Source organism: Durio zibethinus, chromosome 21 (genome assembly GCF_047325235.1).
Source record: "Durio zibethinus cultivar Kanyao isolate XHJ-2024 chromosome 21, ASM4732523v1, whole genome shotgun sequence".
Taxonomy (NCBI): domain Eukaryota; kingdom Viridiplantae; phylum Streptophyta; class Magnoliopsida; order Malvales; family Malvaceae; genus Durio; species Durio zibethinus.
This window is the reverse complement of record NC_143182.1, coordinates 4,288,962-4,307,556: the sequence shown is the minus strand read 5'-3', so window position 1 is coordinate 4,307,556 and position 18,595 is coordinate 4,288,962. Positions and strand designations below refer to the sequence as shown.

The 18,595-nt window shown below is 33.7% G+C and overlaps 3 protein-coding genes and 1 pseudogene across 5 annotated transcripts; 3 read left to right on the top strand and 1 right to left on the bottom strand.

The window, feature by feature from the left end:
* Positions 1 to 564: 564 nt before the first annotated feature.
* Positions 565 to 3,015, top strand: LOC111304959 (putative protein phosphatase 2C 49). The gene is made up of 4 exons (XM_022902025.2): positions 565 to 923; positions 1,520 to 1,720; positions 1,810 to 2,045; positions 2,150 to 3,015. The coding sequence occupies exons 1-4, from the start codon at positions 735 to 737 to the stop codon at positions 2,718 to 2,720; spliced, it is 1,197 nt and encodes a 398-aa protein (XP_022757760.1). The 5' UTR covers positions 565 to 734; the 3' UTR covers positions 2,721 to 3,015.
* A 1,401-nt stretch (positions 3,016 to 4,416) lies between these two features.
* LOC111304958 (Polyketide cyclase / dehydrase and lipid transport protein) lies at positions 4,417 to 8,073 on the bottom strand. Of its 2 annotated transcripts, XM_089750802.1 has the most exons (8): positions 7,706 to 8,073; positions 7,522 to 7,621; positions 7,296 to 7,391; positions 7,116 to 7,168; positions 6,146 to 6,194; positions 5,677 to 5,724; positions 5,414 to 5,494; positions 4,417 to 4,775 (listed from the first exon to the last, which is right to left on the bottom strand). In XM_089750802.1, the coding sequence occupies exons 1-8, from the start codon at positions 7,930 to 7,932 to the stop codon at positions 4,770 to 4,772; spliced, it is 660 nt and encodes a 219-aa protein (XP_089606928.1). In that variant the 5' UTR covers positions 7,933 to 8,073; the 3' UTR covers positions 4,417 to 4,769. The 2 variants fall into 2 exon arrangements, with proteins under 2 accessions (XP_089606928.1, XP_022757758.1); XM_022902023.2 differs by lacking the exon at positions 4,417 to 4,775 and having other exon boundaries at positions 5,227 to 5,494; positions 7,706 to 8,071.
* A 2,299-nt stretch (positions 8,074 to 10,372) lies between these two features.
* LOC111306016 (short-chain dehydrogenase reductase 3b pseudogene) lies at positions 10,373 to 11,855 on the top strand (annotated as a pseudogene).
* A 1,279-nt stretch (positions 11,856 to 13,134) lies between these two features.
* On the top strand, positions 13,135 to 17,628 carry LOC111304957 (protein rolling protein). 2 transcript variants are annotated; one of them, XM_022902021.2, is made up of 8 exons: positions 13,135 to 13,663; positions 14,963 to 14,996; positions 15,230 to 15,466; positions 15,742 to 15,831; positions 16,617 to 16,682; positions 16,951 to 17,042; positions 17,146 to 17,193; positions 17,273 to 17,628. In XM_022902021.2, exons 1-8 carry the CDS (start codon positions 13,323 to 13,325, stop codon positions 17,388 to 17,390), a joined length of 1,026 nt encoding a protein of 341 aa, XP_022757756.2. In that variant the 5' UTR covers positions 13,135 to 13,322; the 3' UTR covers positions 17,391 to 17,628. The 2 variants fall into 2 exon arrangements, with proteins under 2 accessions (XP_022757756.2, XP_022757757.2); XM_022902022.2 differs by lacking the exon at positions 13,135 to 13,663 and adding an exon at positions 14,261 to 14,651.
* The last annotated feature ends 967 nt before the right edge of the window (positions 17,629 to 18,595 follow it).

Genomic DNA, 18,595 nt, shown 5'->3' with positions numbered 1-18,595 from the left:
GAAGGGTAATTTTGTCTATTAAGCAACAGATACATAACTCGTTGATCTCCCAACGGTCTCAAGCTACGCTTCCTTGCCAGCAAGTTTGAACAGAATCGAATAAAAAACGGATAGAAATATTCCTCGTCGGCGGAACCACTTTATGTCCCAAATTACCCCTGAAGCAACTTGCAATGCCATCTATATCCTTCTATGCTTCCTGGATAAAAAGTCAAACTTGACAAGCTGTGGAAGTACACGATGGATGAACCGGTCATTCTACAACGAAGCAAGGCCTTCGGCAAAATATATTAATAATTCTTAAAAAGAAAAAGACTAAAAGGGTGACGCGTTGACGTAAAACCTATAGAAACTTTCACGTGTCCGTCAAGCCAAAGCTGTTTGCTTTTTTATTTTGTTTGTTGATTTTGATGATCAATGATCAATGATCAACTCCCTCTCGCACAATATCAAAGGCTCTACCCTTACACGTGTCAACCATCCGCAACTTTTTAAACTCGTTGCTAATTACCTGCTCGTCCCCCTTTCCGACCTTTTAAATACCAAATTAAGCCCACCAACACCAAGTTTGATCATTTCTACGACCCCCCCCCCAAAAAAAAAAAAAAAATCACCTAGAAACCGCGAGACGGAAAAAAAGTCTTAAATCTTTATTTTTTGAGTTTGAAGAATTTTAATTTTGTTGCGACGTTTTTTTGTTTGGTTATGGTAATTGTCTGAAAAAAAGAGGAAAGATGATACCTGAAGCTGAGGTTGTTTTTCAACAGAGCGTGCCGGTGTTGGACGTTCCGTTTTTTGTTAAGGGAAGTAATATCGAGGAGATTGATGAAATTGTTGAGATTTCACCACCTGTTTCTTCGCCTAAGTTTGGACAAATTTGTGTTGCTGAGTCGGTTTCTGCCGATTTATCCAACTCTCAACTGGTTAGTCTTTTTAAAAATTTTTTTTTCTTTTTCCCCAGTTTTAATGTTTGTAAAGAAACCTGGATTTTGATGAGACGTTGACTTCAACTAAATTTGCTAATAAGGTTGCAAAAGGTTGAAGTATAAATATGTTGTCTTTTTTACCTTTTTAATTCCTCAAATTCTATTTTCTTTGAAATTTTAGCTGAACTGATGAAGTTTTTTTTTTTTCCTATTTATGGGTAAGTTTTAGAGGAAATATGTTCATAATTTACAGCTTTGGGATCCATAGATTTTCTGTTTTTCAGGGTTTTGAGAAGAGCTGTTAAAATTGTTAAATTTACAAGCTTTATGACTGGAATTTTGCGTAATTGAGATTTGGCAAGGTTTTATGTACACATTTTTAGTGCATCGACGGAATAAAAAAATGAAAAATTTCCGCTTTAACCACTTCTAATTGGAGAGTTTTTTGGCGCTAGTAAATATTAGTCTGCTATTATTTCGGTTTAAGAGAAAACACGATTAGAAGTTTTAAGTTTAAACCTTTTAAGATATAATCGTTGTATCAATTATGTTTCCTGTTTGAGGATTTATATCAATTATGTTTCCCGTTTCAGGATGTGAAATCTCTAGAAAAAATCCCAGATCCAAGTAATATTGAATCTACCATCCTGCAATTTGTCCCGAGCATCCGTTCAGGCAGTTTTGCTGACATTGGACCGAGGAGATGCATGGAAGATGAACATATTAGAATAGACGATCTGTCATCACATTTGGGATCCCTTTTCAAGTTTCCTAAGCCTAGTGCCTTTTATGGGGTAATTACTGTTTTGGCTAAGGTTGCTACTGCTTTAATTTGATAATTTTGTAGGAGTTATAACTAATTTAGTTTTGGCTTCATATCCAGGTGTTTGATGGTCATGGAGGTTCTGAAGCAGCAGCGTATATTAGGAAAAATGCCCTTAGATTCTTTTTTGAAGATGTCAAATTTCCCCAGACAAGTGAAGTTGATGATATTTTCTTGGAAGGGGTTGAGAACTCTCTCCGAAAATCATTTCTTCTTGCTGACCTTGCTCTTGCGGATGATTGTACTGTGAATAGCTCTTCTGGAACAACAGCACTAACTGCTTTGATATTTGGAAGGTATCTTGATGCTTTATAGCCTTGATTGCCATTTATTCACTTGAGTTATCTTGAGTGTTGTTTCCAACTTAAAATCTCTGTCTGACTTGTTTTCCATGTTTTAGGCTTCTAATGGTGGCCAATGCTGGTGATTGCCGAGCGGTTCTTTGTCGAAGAGGGGAGGCAATAGATATGTCTGAAGACCACAGACCTATATATCTGTCAGAACGGAGGAGAGTAGAGGAGCTGGGCGGGTTTATTGATGATGGATATCTTAACGGTGAACTATCAGTTTCTCGAGCCTTGGGGGATTGGGACATGAAGTTACCGAAGGGTTCTTCTTCACCTCTCATAGCAGAGCCTGAGTTTCGACAAGCCGTTCTGACAGAGGATGATGAGTTCCTTATCATTGGGTGTGATGGGATTTGGGATGTTATGTCAAGTCAGGATGCAGTTAGCCTAGTTCGCAGAGGGTTGCGGCGGCATGATGACCCTGAGCAGTGTGCTAGAGACCTTGTCATGGAGGCCTTACGTTGCAACACATTTGATAACGTCACTGTGATTGTTGTATGCTTCTCTGCACCTGATCACCGGGAGCAACCATCTCCTCAGCAAAGAAGATCGAGGTGTTGTAGCCTGTCTGCAGAGGCCCTGTGTAGCTTAAGGAATTTGTTGGATGGCAATGCTAATCGGTGATTGTAAGTATGTTGTTCAATAGGGAATATTATACTGTTTCTGGCTGCTTCAGTTAGAGCTACAAAAAGCAGCTAGCAGTTTTGCAGGGGACGGTTTTGGTATATTTATGGTGGGTTATGGGCGGATGTACATAGAGGATGGTGGTGTAGAGATGGTCCGATATATTATTGTGTGCTCAAGTCATTTATGGATTCTTTTGCTCAAAATCCAGGGTGGTTGCCCTTGTTACTTCATTGTTCATTCGTTCGATGTATGTATATATATTTTCAATAAATATCGAAGTTTCCCTTGCTTTCTTCTTGTCCTAACAACCATCCTATATGTATATTTTGCTTAAGACAAAAACTTTCTTATATCTGATGCAATTGCATGAGATGTTCATTATATTTTTTGGTGAATCAAGTTCGTATATTTATGCGGTGTTCATCAAGATTTTGTTAGTTTTTTGAGTTTCTTGGTGGGGAAGTAATGACAAGAGACGCCTGTATCGTATTCAGGTCCTATTTTATCTTCAATTGCTTTCAAGTAAAAAGGAAAATAGAAAATATCATACAATCACTCGAGTATCTCTATGCTCGTTGGCTATATGATCTTCATTTTGGGGTGTCAATGCGGGATTGAAAATTGAAACCAATTCCTCCAACAACTAATGCTGGCCGCTGAGTTCAGCTTTGTCACATCATGCCTTCCCCAAATAAATGAGTAGCTTTCACGAGGGAGATTGAGCTAGGGACAATATGCTCAAGTATCATTAACAAAGGATTGTTATTAAGATCACTACTTGTCGTTTGATTGTTGTTGGTAGCGGTGACATGGGCAATCCAATTGCTGCTAGCAAAGTTACGCATGTGTTGGGAATAGTTAGTACGGCTGGAATAAACTGATGTCATTCCCGAGCAAGAAATCCAAGGAGTTATGATTATTTTAGTTTATTTAGTCTTTCTTTTGGTTGAGTGGTTTGTTTTGCACCACAAGAAAACATATCCCCTTTCGTCTTTCATCTCGACTCCTCGATTCTTGATTAGTTCCTTAGAATTGTATTCAAAAGAAAAACGTAATATACTGAACTAAGCAATTGACAAATACTTTATATTTGTAGAAACTTTTAGTTTTGCTTGAACACACTAATTGAATCATGATTGAGTTGATATTTATTAAAATTGATGTTTGGAGATTATGAATTTAAAAAAACGTATAACATAATATCTTTTTCAATCAAATAAATAAAAAAATAGATAAATTTTAAAGATAAATTAAGAATTAAAAAAATTTGCTTGCACATCATTCACCAAAATATGAAAATGATTTATATGAAATTTTTGAGTGAAATTCATAAATAAAAAACCAAAGTCAATAAATTAAAATATCTTATTATATAAATCAAATATATAAAATTGTAAATAATTTTAATAAATTTTGATAGTTTTTTAAATAATATATTTTTAATAAAATTTTGATAAAATTTTTATTGATAAAAGAAGTACAATTAAATTTGAATTATTAATAATATTTTTAATATTTTTTTATATATTATTAATTTTTACATTGAATTCTATTAATTTATTGATTAAAGTTTTTTATTAAATAAATTTAAAAAAAAATTCACAATTTTTACTTAAAAATCTTCATATAGGTTTTGTCCAAAATATATTGGGTGATTTAACCCAAAAGAAAAAGGGCAGCAACAAAACGGAAATCAGCAAGACCCGTGTAATAATGGTCTACACAAGCAGAGAAATAGTAGATGGCGCTTGGTATTTTCATGACTGACTTCTCTCAAACTTTGAAAGACCTTTAAACGCCCACTGTATTTGTTTCCATGAATAAAACATAGAAAAATATGAACTCCACCATTTACCGGTGAGGATGCCAACTAAAGCTCACCTTTCAGATTGGATCACATGATTTCCTCAATGTCAAATGGACATTGATCTTTTCTGTGCCTCTGGGACCAACAGATTCTGTTTTGAGATCTAATAACTTCATATCCAGAACACCCCTGCTAATGGGGAACGTGGATGATGGAAAACAGTTTCCATCGTGCCCAAATCATCTACAAACCAAAACAAAACGCATATAAATACATGCATAAGACATTAACTAGGGATGAGTACATAAGAATGAGCATTTGAATTAGTAAGTTTCCGGTAAGCTGTTAACGATCTCGTTCTACTAAACACAAGTTATTCTGCTATAAAATCGAAGTACACAATCTGCGTACACATCAGTGTAGTATACTTTATTTCATTTGTTACAGTTCACACTTTAAAACAGAAATGTTGCTACAATAAGGAGAGTGAGAAAAGCAAGAATCGCCTAAAACCACGAATACCAACATACCCGGTTTATTACAGGTTAACATGTGAAATCTGTTATTATCAAGGGTTTTGCAGGTCAACACAGCAGACCTCATGAATGAATAATTGATGCGCTTATTCAAATCACATTCCAATCCCACAAAAAAAAAATGCATTTACAACAAGTACTTGCCTACTAAGTTAAAATATCATAATCTAAAGCAGGATAAATTGATAAGAGAATAGTGAAAATTATGTACAAGTCCTTTCATTATCCAACACAATTCATATTGCAATTGAGCATAGGACAATTTTATTTATTGGGAGAAACATTCACATCAAAGAATCAGTGGAATTATTAGCCCAAGGTCCGATCAACCAGTGAGATGATTATCTTGTTGAGCCTGAGCTTTGAGCAAATATTGCAAACCGATCCAAACCACGTTTGAGTAAATTTTCAAGGAAAGGTTGAAGTACCTGAATAAATTAACAGAGGAAATGTGGAATGTTAGCTCAAATGTGAAGAATGATTTCTCAGAGAAAAAACTAAACGCAGCATTAATTTTTAACTACAATCAAGTTAAATATTTGTAGTACTTTATATTTTTTCCCAAGGTAAGAAATTTGAGGAATACTTTTATCATGGCAAGAATACTTACGGCTGCCACAGGAGTCAAAAGTTGAGGAACTTCATATGAAACTGTTAGCTGGAAAGAAGAATTGCAACAAGTGAACACAATTTGAAGTGAAGGCCAACATAAACTTATTAGCTCTCTATTCTATGGCTTCCCTGATTTCTCTCGTAAGGCTGTAGCACAAAGTGTTGGACACTGCTAGGAACATTTTTTACATTTATGATTTAATTTTTTTCTATCCAACTAACTATCATCATGCCATTATGGCATTATGTAAAAGATAAAGCCTCTGTTTTATAAGTGGCTATGGCTATTTATCATACTGGTCACAAAACTGAAACATCAATCAAAGAGGCTGCATATGCTCAGAGATTAATCTAACTGTTGGTAATAAGGAAGAAAATTTGATATAATAAAGTTCATAACTTTCAAGGAAGCAACAGCAATAAAGCAGAAAAGCATCAACTCAAAATGTTGTGTAGAGCAATCTCACTTCTATAAGGCATGATGAGGGACCTTTTGGATAAAATCGAACAGCACCCCTGGCATGTAAAAAATCAGTTTGTTAAGATTCTACCCTCAGGATGAGACAAATGATGAAAAGGTTTACTTAGAGGAATGAAATAGTGTAGAAATAATGAAATGATCCAAGTTTTTCATTACATGAAATGAAACTAAAGGAACTGTTGGGTCAAGCACAAACAATACTCGACATAGTCATGTTACATGTAAAACAGAAAATGTTGTCAGTAAAAATGAATGCGCTAAAAATAACCTGGAAGTGATAAAGCTTAAGCGGATAAACCTTGATGACGGTTATGAAAAGTTGCATTCAGCCATTCTCCCATGTTTTGGTTACTTGTGTTTCAGAGCATACTTGAAGGAAGAACATGCGCAAATTGACAAGGCAATTCTACAGTAATATAACTTTATGACTCATGTAGAAGGTCGCAGATTTATAAACTACCAAAATTCTATCCTAGTGACATAAAAAATTCTATAATAGCAAGAATCTACATCTTTTTCTTTAACGCTTCCAAAGATCATCTTTCACATTTCCTATGCATCATTTCTATTCCAGTGACGTAAAAAATTCTATAATAGCAAGAATCTACATCTTTTTCTTCAATGCTTCCAAAGATCATCTTTCATATTTCCTATGCATCAGTTCCATCATATTTCACGAATAAGCAGCACCTTAAAAACTAATAATTTGTTTTCTAATGCTACACAGTCTCAAGTCAACACCCAATTTTGCAATATATAGCCTTAATAGATATGGAAGAGTTCCCCCAACAATCTCAAGTGATGGCAGACGGTTAGTTTTATAAAGCTTTGGCTGTGAGACAAGACAGAGCAAAAGTAAACTCGCAAACTGTCCTAAAGAAGATGCAATTTTGGCTATTCCTGTTTGCTTCAATGAGTAAATGACAATTTCTTTTAAAGGGTTCTTTTCTGCTTGCCTGTTAGGAAGTCCTTCCAGAGATCTCCAATGAATTTTCTGATTTGGGATGGGCTGCAAAAGCAAATAAAGATCAGTTGAATCGAAATTTGTAGAAAATTTTATCAATTGAAAGGATAATGATTCATGAATAACCAACAGAGGGTCAAAAAGAAGAAGAAAGCAATGCCATGATCCTTACTTGCATATTTCTAGCAAGCCAAGAGTATTCAAGATCACGACCAAATGCTTTATATTTCAACGACCACCGTGACAAGTCAGGCTTGTCTTCTAATACCTAATTGAAAAACGAAGAATCAAACATCAAACTCTCCAATGAAATTATCACCGTCTGTCATACAATTATTAGAACATTTAAGAATAAAACATGGATCGACCCTCATAGCATATTGACTACATATACTAACCTTGACAGATGAAATAAATGGCATCCAATTGGGAATTGCTTCACGATCAGAGTAACATTTGTAAGCCACTGAGGCAGGCACATCGATTTCCATTTTTGCCCTGAATCCAGTTACACAAAAATTTTCAGTCAACACATTTGTTGTTGTCAATAGAAAGAAGAGAAGGGAAGATTTCAAAACTTACGTGCAATCCTGCCATTCCATGACAGGAGAAAAGGGCCTGGAGGAAGTGAAAAAGGAAGCCTTCTTAAAGGACCCATAAGGGATTTTGATGAAGATACTGCCAAAAGACGGTGGTTTCAAAGGAGAGACTCTGCAACTGCAACTGGTTATGGAGTTAAAAAGCATTGCATCTCTGCAGAGGGTGAGAGAGTTTGGGCTTGAAATGAAGGAAATTGCAGCTGAAGACATTGCTCCAAATTTGTTGCAGAAAACAAAAGTTAGAAAAGGGAGAAAGATAACAGGCGACTGGACACGAAAATCCACATGCGCGGCCAGCAGCAAAATTTTCTCTTCTCAGTATAATGTAATTTTATTTTTGTAAAGATGGAATGCTGGAGTGACATGAGAGGAAATATTTTATAGCAAAACGGACCAATAGGCAATAGAGTTTGATTGGATGTGGTCCCCATTTGCCACGCTTTTTACGGAAGGGAAGGAAAACGTGAAATGCGAGCCCAACAGTCCGACTGCCAATATTAAAAACAATTGAAAGGTTTGGACTTAACGCTTAGTGACTTAGTATTTTTCATTTTCATTTAAATTATATCAATCATCTATTTTATTGCATTATTAAATAATAAATTATTTATTATTAAAATATTTAATTAATTTATTAAAATAAATATTTATCATTTAATTATTATATATGATAAATAATAAATTATAAATATTTTTTAATAATATAAATATGCAATATAATTTAAATAAAAATAATATATACTCATGTAATAAATTATCATACGATCTTTCTCTCAATAATAATAGAATATAATTAAACAATCATTTAGCAACTTATTATTTAGAAGGGACATGTGAGTATGAGTAATGTTATTTCCTCAATAATAATTTAATTAATTATTTATGAAAACTATTGCATACACTTTTTAAATATATTTTTTAAGAATTAAGGATATTTTAAAAATTGAGGAGTAAATAATGCAACTTTTTCAAATTAAAAAAATATTATATATTTTTTGAGGTGTGTATATAATATTAATTTTCTTTTATAATGTGTAATGAGAGGACTTTTTTAAGTTAAAAAATATGATTGGTTTTTAAACATTTTCCTTTTATTAATTTACTATGAGTAATGGCAGGACTAAACTATCAAATACTTTAATATTCGTGTATTGTAAGTTGTAATATTAATTTCTCTATTCGTACTACATATAAAGATGAATTTGTGAATTAGTTGGCATATTTTTAAAGTTGATGTTTGAAAGTTATAGGTAAAAAAAAAAATTGGTATGTAAGTTTTTTTAATCAGATAATTATTAAGTTAAGGGATAAGGGTAAATTAAAAGATTTAAAAAATATATTAGTTAAGTTGTTATTTTTTTAAAGATTCACTTATACTAGTGAAATTTTTATTTATTTTTTATCTTTGGATCAAAATTATTAAATTTTAAAATATTATTTTCATTTAGATGATTTATAAATTTAATTTTAATCCAAAAATCTTAAAAAATATAAGAATTATATTAGTGTAAATGTATTGTTACTCATATATATATATATATATATTTATATGTGTATGTGAAGTTGAGTTTAGTGCTTTCGCTTGCTTTGTTACTAAACAAACTGAGCTATTGTTGCTGCTGAACTTTGGATCAAAATTAATTTCATAACTAGCTTGAATCAAAATAATAATTTTAAATTTAGTAATTTTTATCAAATGATCTATAAAAATGTAAGAATTATAATAGTGTAAGTGTATACTTTCTCATATATATATATATTTACATACTTAACTAAATGAGTAATTATTGATTATAGAAAAAGATATATGCCAAATTCATGTGCATTTTATTTTTTTACCTCTATAATCTCAGAATTCATTAAGTTTCATTCGGTTGATACTTTTGCTATTATATTATTATTTTTTGTAAAAGTAAAAAAAATAGGAAAATACAAAATAAAAAAGTATCAATCAATCAAAATGTTAAATAATTTTAATTGGTTATAATATATTATTTATATAAGAGAAATTTTGTTTTAGTAATTTTTATAAAAATACATCTTTTTAGTTACATATATAATACTTTAAATGATAATCAATTGAAGATTAATCAAATTATGCTTCACAAATGCATTTTTTTATTATTATAATTATAACATCTTATATTATAAATAATTTACGTATAGGAAAAACAAGTAGTACAAAATAGGAAGTTATGCCCATAAAATTTCTAGTAATTAATTATCTACTAAAAATTATTAACTTTGTGGTAGACCTAATAATTTGTATTATCGTATCATATAAAATATTGTATTTTTATCGTGTCTTACAAAAAAATTGTGTGTCATAATTCATATCGATACGAAAATATAAAATATAATTTTTTGATTTTATTAAATATATTTATGATTTTTTTTAAATTTTAATTCGTATTATTTTCGTATCATTTTTTCGTATCGTTTTTATATCGTATCACTATATCTTGTTTTAAATTATCAAATCTACATGATGGCTTGCTAGCTATATATCCAGCAACAGTTGTGAAGACAAGAATCATAAGCAATGGTTTTAATGCAATCATGTGAGGATGCTACCCTGGTTGTAATAAGCTATTGGCTGGTTGCAATTTAATCTAAAAAAATGCATAAAATTCCGTAACATGTAGACAGTGAATTTGCATGGACACAAGCCGTATAGACTATAGAGAAAGTCTGAAATATATAAATTATATAGTTAACCCAAAATTATAGAGATATACAGTTGACATAAAATGAACGGTTGATGAAGTTTTGTGCTTTCTTATGCTCTGCAGCCTGGGACATCCTATAAATAGGCAAGATCACGAGGTCAGGAAAAAGCAGATCCGAGGGCCTTATTTGGAAGTTTGAGCTGGCTCACTAAGAGACTTATCAGATGTCTAAGCCAAGGTATGTTTATCTTTATTTAATACTTTGCAGTTGCCAGTTAGATCTGCCTGTGCTAATTGACAATCTTTCTCCTGTGATTGACTGATTGCATCTCAAAAAAATTCCCAACTCTTGATTGTTTTCTCCATTGCTGCTAATGTATTTATAGAGGGACAATATTTTCTATGTATGAGATTTTCTAGGTTGGAAGGTAAGGTAGCTCTTATCACAGGTGCAGCCAGCGGGATTGGTGAAGAGACAGTGAGGTTATTTGTAGAACATGGGGCTATTGTCGTTATTGCTGATGTCCAGGATGATCTTGGGAATCAAGTTGCTGCATCAATAGGCCTAGACAAGGTTAGTTACCACCACTGCGATGTAAGAGATGAGAAGCAGGTTGAGGAAACAGTGAGTTACACGGTGGAGAAATATGGAAAGCTGGACATTTTGTTCAGCAATGCTGGTATCCTAGGACCATTAACCGGAATCTTAGAACTTGACATGGATGGCTTCGACAACACCATGGCCACAAATGTTCGCGGCGTTGCTGCCACTATCAAGCATGCTGCTCGTGTTATGGTGGCTAAAAATATACGTGGTTCCATCATATGCACTGCAAGTGTATCATCTTCTGTAGGAGGAATTGGTCCGCATGGTTATACTACATCGAAACATGCTATTGTAGGCCTTGTCCGAGGAACTTGTAGTGAGCTAGGGGCTTACGGGATCAGAGTCAATTGCGTTTCTCCATATGGAGTTGCTACGCCTCTTGCTTGTAAAGCTTACAATTGGGAACCAAGTAAAGTAGAGGCCAATAGTTGTTCCGTAAGTAACTTGAAAGGTGTAGTATTGAAGGCCAGGCACATTGCAGAGGCCGTATTGTTTCTTGCTTCCGATGAATCTGCTTACATTAGCGGGCAAAACTTGGCAGTTGATGGAGGCTTTTCAGTGGTTAATCACAGTTTTTCAACACTTTTAAATTAAGGTTTGTCACTGTGTAGAAGCCAATACTTAATATAGATTGGCAATTGACATTTAATTCTGCTTTTCTGTAAAATTTAATCAGCAAAGTTTTTTTTTGCAAGTCAAACCTTGTTACCAGCACATTCCATGTGCACTTTCCTTATAATCAGCAATGCCATTTTTTTTTTTTCTATTTTCTACTTTCCAAGTTCATCAGTCTTGTCTGGCAATATCTCAACTGTTCCCTTGTTCCTTTTTCTGATTTTCAGCACTGTGTTTCGTGGTAAAAGACAATATTCATCAAATGACCACATATAAACTCTTTCTATTCTTGAATTTAATTTTCTTTCTTTTCCTACTCAAAAATAAATCAAGAAGACAAACAATAATTTTATTTTCCTGTTTTGAAGAAGCAAGAAATTATGAACTTTGAATCATCCCTAGTTGCTGAATTTTTTTTACTATTTAAGTAAAAACGTGGGAGGATTCAAGTACTGAGTCATGGAGCTAGCAAATTAAGGCCAATTGAGACAATAAATCAATAATCAACAGTTTAGTGCCAGAAAGGATGACGGAAACTTGAAGCTGAAGCCAAAGAAACTTGGCACATTAATTTGGTGACAACAAGAATATATGGGGTGAACAACTAGAAAAGAAAAAACTCTTAGTTGGTTTCCAAATAATTTTCCTCTGCTCATTTTTGCTGTAACCCTGGCCAGCGCTTTTCTCTATGCTGCTTCGTTGGCTGCTCAAATAATACAAAGCTCCTATTGTTCTGCTTCAGTGATTTGACTGATTGACCGATAAAAAATGCCATACCCTAATGTTATAATTTCTCTCTCTATACATCTACTATCAGAAATTAATCGATCCACAAGAGCAAGGTTATTGTAACAACAAAACATAGTTCCATAATAGTCGGTATCACAATATGTTTCTTTACTGTTTTTTGCCATGAATTAAGTTCATACTATTAAAAACAATCGGTCAACCTGTAGTCTAGGAGGAGACGTGTTAATTCATGCTAAGATTAGCAGCAGAAGTTTATTCCAAATTTTCAACCCAATCTCGCATAAAATATCAATGTGCATCCAAGTACAGTGTAGCAATCAGACACACATGATGATTTGTTGATAAAAAATAGATACTGACACTGAAAAATATGCATTAATAACAGGAGCAAATTCACCGGAGAAATAAAATGTTAGTTTCTCCCTCGGGAATAGAGTTCTAATTTCTAGCTAATGTGGCGCCCTAGGATCAACTCAACTTTAAGGCTTCAATTCAGTGGACTTTACTGATATAATTTCTTTAAAGATGGTGTCATTGGGCAAGTGGATGTTTAGTTACAAATCTGATTAGCTCAAATGTAATAGACTATAATTGGATAAAATCGGCCGGCACCAAGAACATTAGATCATCTGAAACAGATGGACTAAGTGTCAGAAGTACGAACCCTATTTGGAATTTTCCCTGTATTTTAGCATTTTTTTTACCGACCATATTCCCCTTGATTGTCAAATTGAGCTATTCATTGTTTTTGAAAGTTATGTGATTCAAACCAGACAGTCAAAACTACCATTCCTCGTTTCAAAACCAACAGCTAGATCTCCACTAAACTAAAGAAAGTTGTAGTCTTCCACAGCTTTCACCAATGACGATCGTTAGATAAACTTCTTCCCTGAAACTTTAACATCAATTGTCTTCATTGCAAAAGGGCAAGAAACTGATCGAACAGCCTCAGTCTAACCATGGCCCTAGTAGTATATTGGTACGATTTCATCTGTTTTGGAATTGTGGTGGCCGCCTTTATTGGGTCCATATGGGTTCTATGGAGAAAAGAAGCTGCATGTAGATGCGAGGAGGACAGCGTATATGAGAGTCTGTTAGCGGCTCGACCGGATGTCGATGGCTTCGTACGTGCCACACCAAGGGCTCATGTTGGCTCAAACCAGCTATGGACCAGTTGCTGGAATGGAGTGCACCCCGGATGGCTTATGGTGACTCGCTTTGTTTCATTTGCAGCCATGGCCGGATTCTTGACGTGGGACATAGTCGAATGGGATGCTTCCATCTTTGTTTACTACACCGAGTAAGTTTCTTCTGTTGATTATATACATTTGGTGCCTTACAGTCATCAATATTAGTGAAGTTAAATTATGTCTGCAAAATTCGAGGTTAATTGATTAGATCACACGGAAACTTTTTAAATTGTAGCTTAATATAGAAAGGGGGTTTCTCGCCATAGATTAATTAACAAGCAATTACCTCGAAACTAATGGTTATTATCTGAGGTTGGACCTCTCAGTAAACAACTGAAAGTCTTATTTTTTTTAGGTATAAAGGAAATCGTAATTTAAAAAGAAAAAAATAATAAATATTAAGATTTAAATTTTAAACCTGTCAGAATATTAAAATTTAAAAATAATTATATAAAATCAATTAAATTAAATTAAATCTTAGAAATTCTAACTTTAACAATGAGTATGAAAAAATTGAAAATCATGCCAAAAGCCAGTTCTATATTTAATATTTTCCTTTCATAAGGTCCATGTCCATGGGGGAGATAGTCTGAATGAAGTGAACTGGGCCTCGATTGACTCCTTGTTAAAACAAGCTGCAAAGCCCGGCTAAATTCAGAGCTTACCCAAGTCAACTTCTATAACAACTACCGTCAACAAAGCAACTAATCTTCCTTGCCTGAGAGAGGAAAACTGGGAAAGCTCTGATTACCAAGTCCATTTCTTTTCTCATATTCCTAACCTTTTTCCAGTCCCAATTCTTTCCTTTCCTCAATGAGAAATGTCGAATTCGATCGATGAAGGTTTGGGGTACTGGCTTAGATGGCAAGTTCCTGTATGTGCATTAATTATCGTAGGCCCATCTGTTTTAGCTTCTTATGTCATCAAGAAAGTTAAAGCAGACCCATTAGTTTTCAATGATTTTTGGAAGCCACAGTGGAGAAACCTTAATCCCTGGTGGCTTCTATGTTATAGAGCTTTCGCTTTTATATGCTTGGCTTGGATATTTTGGGAAGTTGTTTCCCTGGAGGGAGCTTTTGCTTTCTATTTCTACACTCAGTAAGATCACACCCAAACTTTACTTCATGTTTATGTTTCCATACTTCAATCTTTACTTACTATACTTACTACTTTATAAGAAGATAGAAGGAAAAGAAAACTAATTAATGGTCACAAGTTGCTGTTATATTTGTTTTTTTGTTACATTAACACTTTGAAGGCTTCTCCTTCGTCCTATGTTGAACATTTTTTGACCGACAGAATTTTACTATATCTTTTTTTTTTTTTTTTTGAGAATTTTAAATCCCATTTTCTTTCTTCAAGAAATGAGCGTTTCTTATAACTAATCTGGTGAAGCAACAAATCTGCAGGTGGACATTTGCGTTGGTTATGGTCTATTTTGCGGTATGTAAAGAACTTAAATCCCATTTCTCCGATTATCTTTTCCTAGTAATAATATCCTTTTATTATAGTGTCCATTTTTTAAAATAAATTTCCTTCTGCAACCTCTATTTGATGTGTTCACTGATGCAAATATGTGATTTCAATTCTACTAAATTATATTACATGCTTTTTTCTTTGTTCGCTAAAACTTTATTACAGTAGTTCCTTCTTAACATACGCCTTTCACTGTGTAGCTGGGGACTGTCATATCTGCTTATGGATGTTGGGTGTGCTTAAGCACACCTCTTCCTGAAAATGATGCAAGGGATGAGTTTCTGAAAAGGGATGTTGAAGAGAGTACAACTGCAAACTCTGTAACTTATCAGGAAAAAGATGTCAAGGGTAAAATCAAGTTGCAGAGTCACTATGCTCAGGAGGAGTTTCAGCAAAGAGCAGGATTTTGGGGATATCTTATGCAAACTATATATCAGGTCAGCCATGAAGATATCAAAATTTCGTGACTCTTCCGAGACCAGATAACACTTCAATGACTTTTGTTTTAATATGATCTTTATTCCTTTCATGTTTACAAAGTGATTACTGAAAACTTCAAAACAACACTGATCCAAGACAGAATACCACAGCTATATTAAGCGTTCTGTACATCATGCTTTAAGGCAAATGGTTTGAGCCTTGATGATACCTTTGGTATGGACTAGTGTCTTTCTTTCCCTGCAGACAACTGATTACTTGTGCTTCATTGCAGACTTGTGGAGGTGCTGTCATCTTGACGGACATCGTATTTTGGTGTGTTATAGTCCCGTTTTTATCAAACTCACACCTTGGCCTGAACACGGTGAGATTTAACTTCATATAAACTAACTATGCGACATTTATGGAAAAGTCATAATTTGATTGCAAGGTTTTTGGTTTCTACTTTGTTTATTCCATTCCTCCTAGCTTGTTGAAAGATGAATTTATGACTGGGCTTAGTCCAAAATGCTCCATGCATTCTTCTATAGCTGTATTATCATCAGAGTTTACTATTCTTACACAAGAGAACTAGAAAAAAGACTATCACTCTTCTAGGAAGCATACAAAGTTTACTTGGACAATGTTTTATTGACTAATATTCTCTGTAAAGTTCCTCAAATAAATTTTTCTGATGAAACACTTAATTGTCACAAAGGATTGTTAGATGGTAGAAAACCAAACTGTTTCTTACTACTTATTTTGCTACCCGAATTGTTGGATATTGTGATTCCTTATAGACTGCTGCTCTATTCTATGTGACTGATACCATCATGCATATTATCCTACCATTTTCTTTCTAACAACCTTCCTTAGTCTTGCTTTTGTTTATATATGAAACATTATCACTATAAATTTTTTTATGAATGCAAATATGGATTCAACCTGTGGTTCATATGTTTATAATCATCTTATCTTAGAGTGATTTTTTTTCCAAAGACCACGTCTCCTTAATTTCACAGATATTTTAAAGAAACTATCAATAGATAAGCAAGAGTTATGCTTGCGGATAAATTTTATTTGCAAACTTCTAAGCAATAGAGGCTATGTAATCCTAAAGTGGTGAATTACTAGAATATTCACTGATTTCTGTTTATTTCTTCATGACAGTTAATGGGTTGCATGCACACTCTGAATGCTGTTTTTCTTATACTGGATACTCTTCTCAATAGCCTTGTAAGTATTGCACCACTCCGAAGTGGAAATCCTTTTCTTGATTACTGTTAATTTCTACAATAAATTCATAATCTTCCATAAGTACTCAAAGCCATAATGTGGAATATCTTTAAATAATTCGAGATAGGGAACTTGGAAGAGGAAAAAAAGGGGAAAAAAGATTAAGTAAGAGCGAAGGGAACAGAGAATTTCTGGATTTCCTTTATCATTTACTGCTTCCACACTCCAAAGGTTGTACAGTATTAATTAAATCTCCTCTTTGTGTCAGCCATTTCCTTGGTTCCGTCTTGCATATTTTGTTCAGTGGAGCTGCTTGTATGTTGTTTTCCAGTGGGTTCTTCATGCCTGTGGTTTTACATGGTAAGTACACTTGTTTTTTTTTTCTTTCAATTAGCCTGTAGGTTAGATAAATAGGCCTCCTGTTTCTCTAACAACTAGTAACATTGTACTGGTACTTTCGTAGGTGGCCATATCCTTTCCTGGAGCTTGATACGCCATGGGCTCCTTTATGGTATGTGGATGACATAAATTATTTCCATCCAATTTTACTCAAAATTGTTAATATAATGAATGCAAAATCCATTGTACAGGTACTTTGCCCTGGCTGTGGTTCATATCCCCTGCTACGGAATATTTGCACTGATTGTAAAAGCAAAAAACTCCATCCTCCCAGGATTGTTCCCTCATGCTTTTTTGAGGTCATACTAGTTTCTTTCTTTCAAGTTTCAAATCCACTACTTTGGAATGTGGTAAATTTTATTTTGATTGTATGGTTTTGTAGATGAAGATGGGGATATTGCTTCCTCTACAGATTGTGGTTTATATACAACTTTGTTGCATGTTCAACACTTTGAAATGTACTTCAAGCATTTGTACCGAAATCAATTTATATCCTCATTTTTTTTTTTTTGGGGTTTATCTGATATGTTTTCCATACATTCCCTTTGCTTTTACATGGGTTTACTATCTGTTTGCTTCCTGCGAATGGTAGAAAAGTTGAAAATTTATAGAATAACTATGCATAGGTAAGAAAGCGCAAACCATTTTTCTTGTTTGGATGTCAATGGATAGAAGGAAAACTTCCACTGCCTATTAGCAACAAAGAATCACGAAGGCTTACGTAAAATTATTTAGATTAAAGTTTGTGAAAATTTTTTTAAAAAAAATTTAATAAAATCTTTAACATAAAATGATAGAATTCAATACAAAAATCAATAATGTATAAACAAATTATCATCGGAATAATAATAAATTTTCATCCTCAATTATTTCCTTCATTAAGCATAAAATCTACTTCCATCCTTTACTATTAAATCGAGATGATCAGAGACAAAGAAACGTCTCACCACCGATGCTTGCCTACCATTATTCAGACTGTTTTGGGCCAATTAATACTGATTACTCTTGTCATGAGAAGACCATTAAAGCTTATTGATCTATGGCATATGGGCATAGGCAGGATAAAACATTATATTGCATTTAATGCTCTGATCCTTATGTGTTTCAAGCCTTCAAACTATAAATTTCATTGAGATGCGGATTCCAATTCCACTTGTGAAAGTTGAAACTCGAAAGGATGATAGAAAACCAGATATGAAAGAAGGGAAACATCAACTCCGCCAACCAGTTTCGCTCTCTTTAACACTCCCGTCATTAACAGACAATGACATAAAGAAGGACTCTGAAATTCCATTTTCCTATAGGGAAAAAATGTTACACTATAAATGGTACTATTATCTATTATTCCATAATCTCCAGCAAGGCATTTGGCATTCAGCAACAAGTGTACATTGCAGGGCTTCAAAACTTATAGGGTGAAATATTTCTTGATACAATATTACCCAGTTTTACCTTGACACATCATATGCTTTGCATATTAAATCCAAACAGACCACAAATCATATCATAAATCC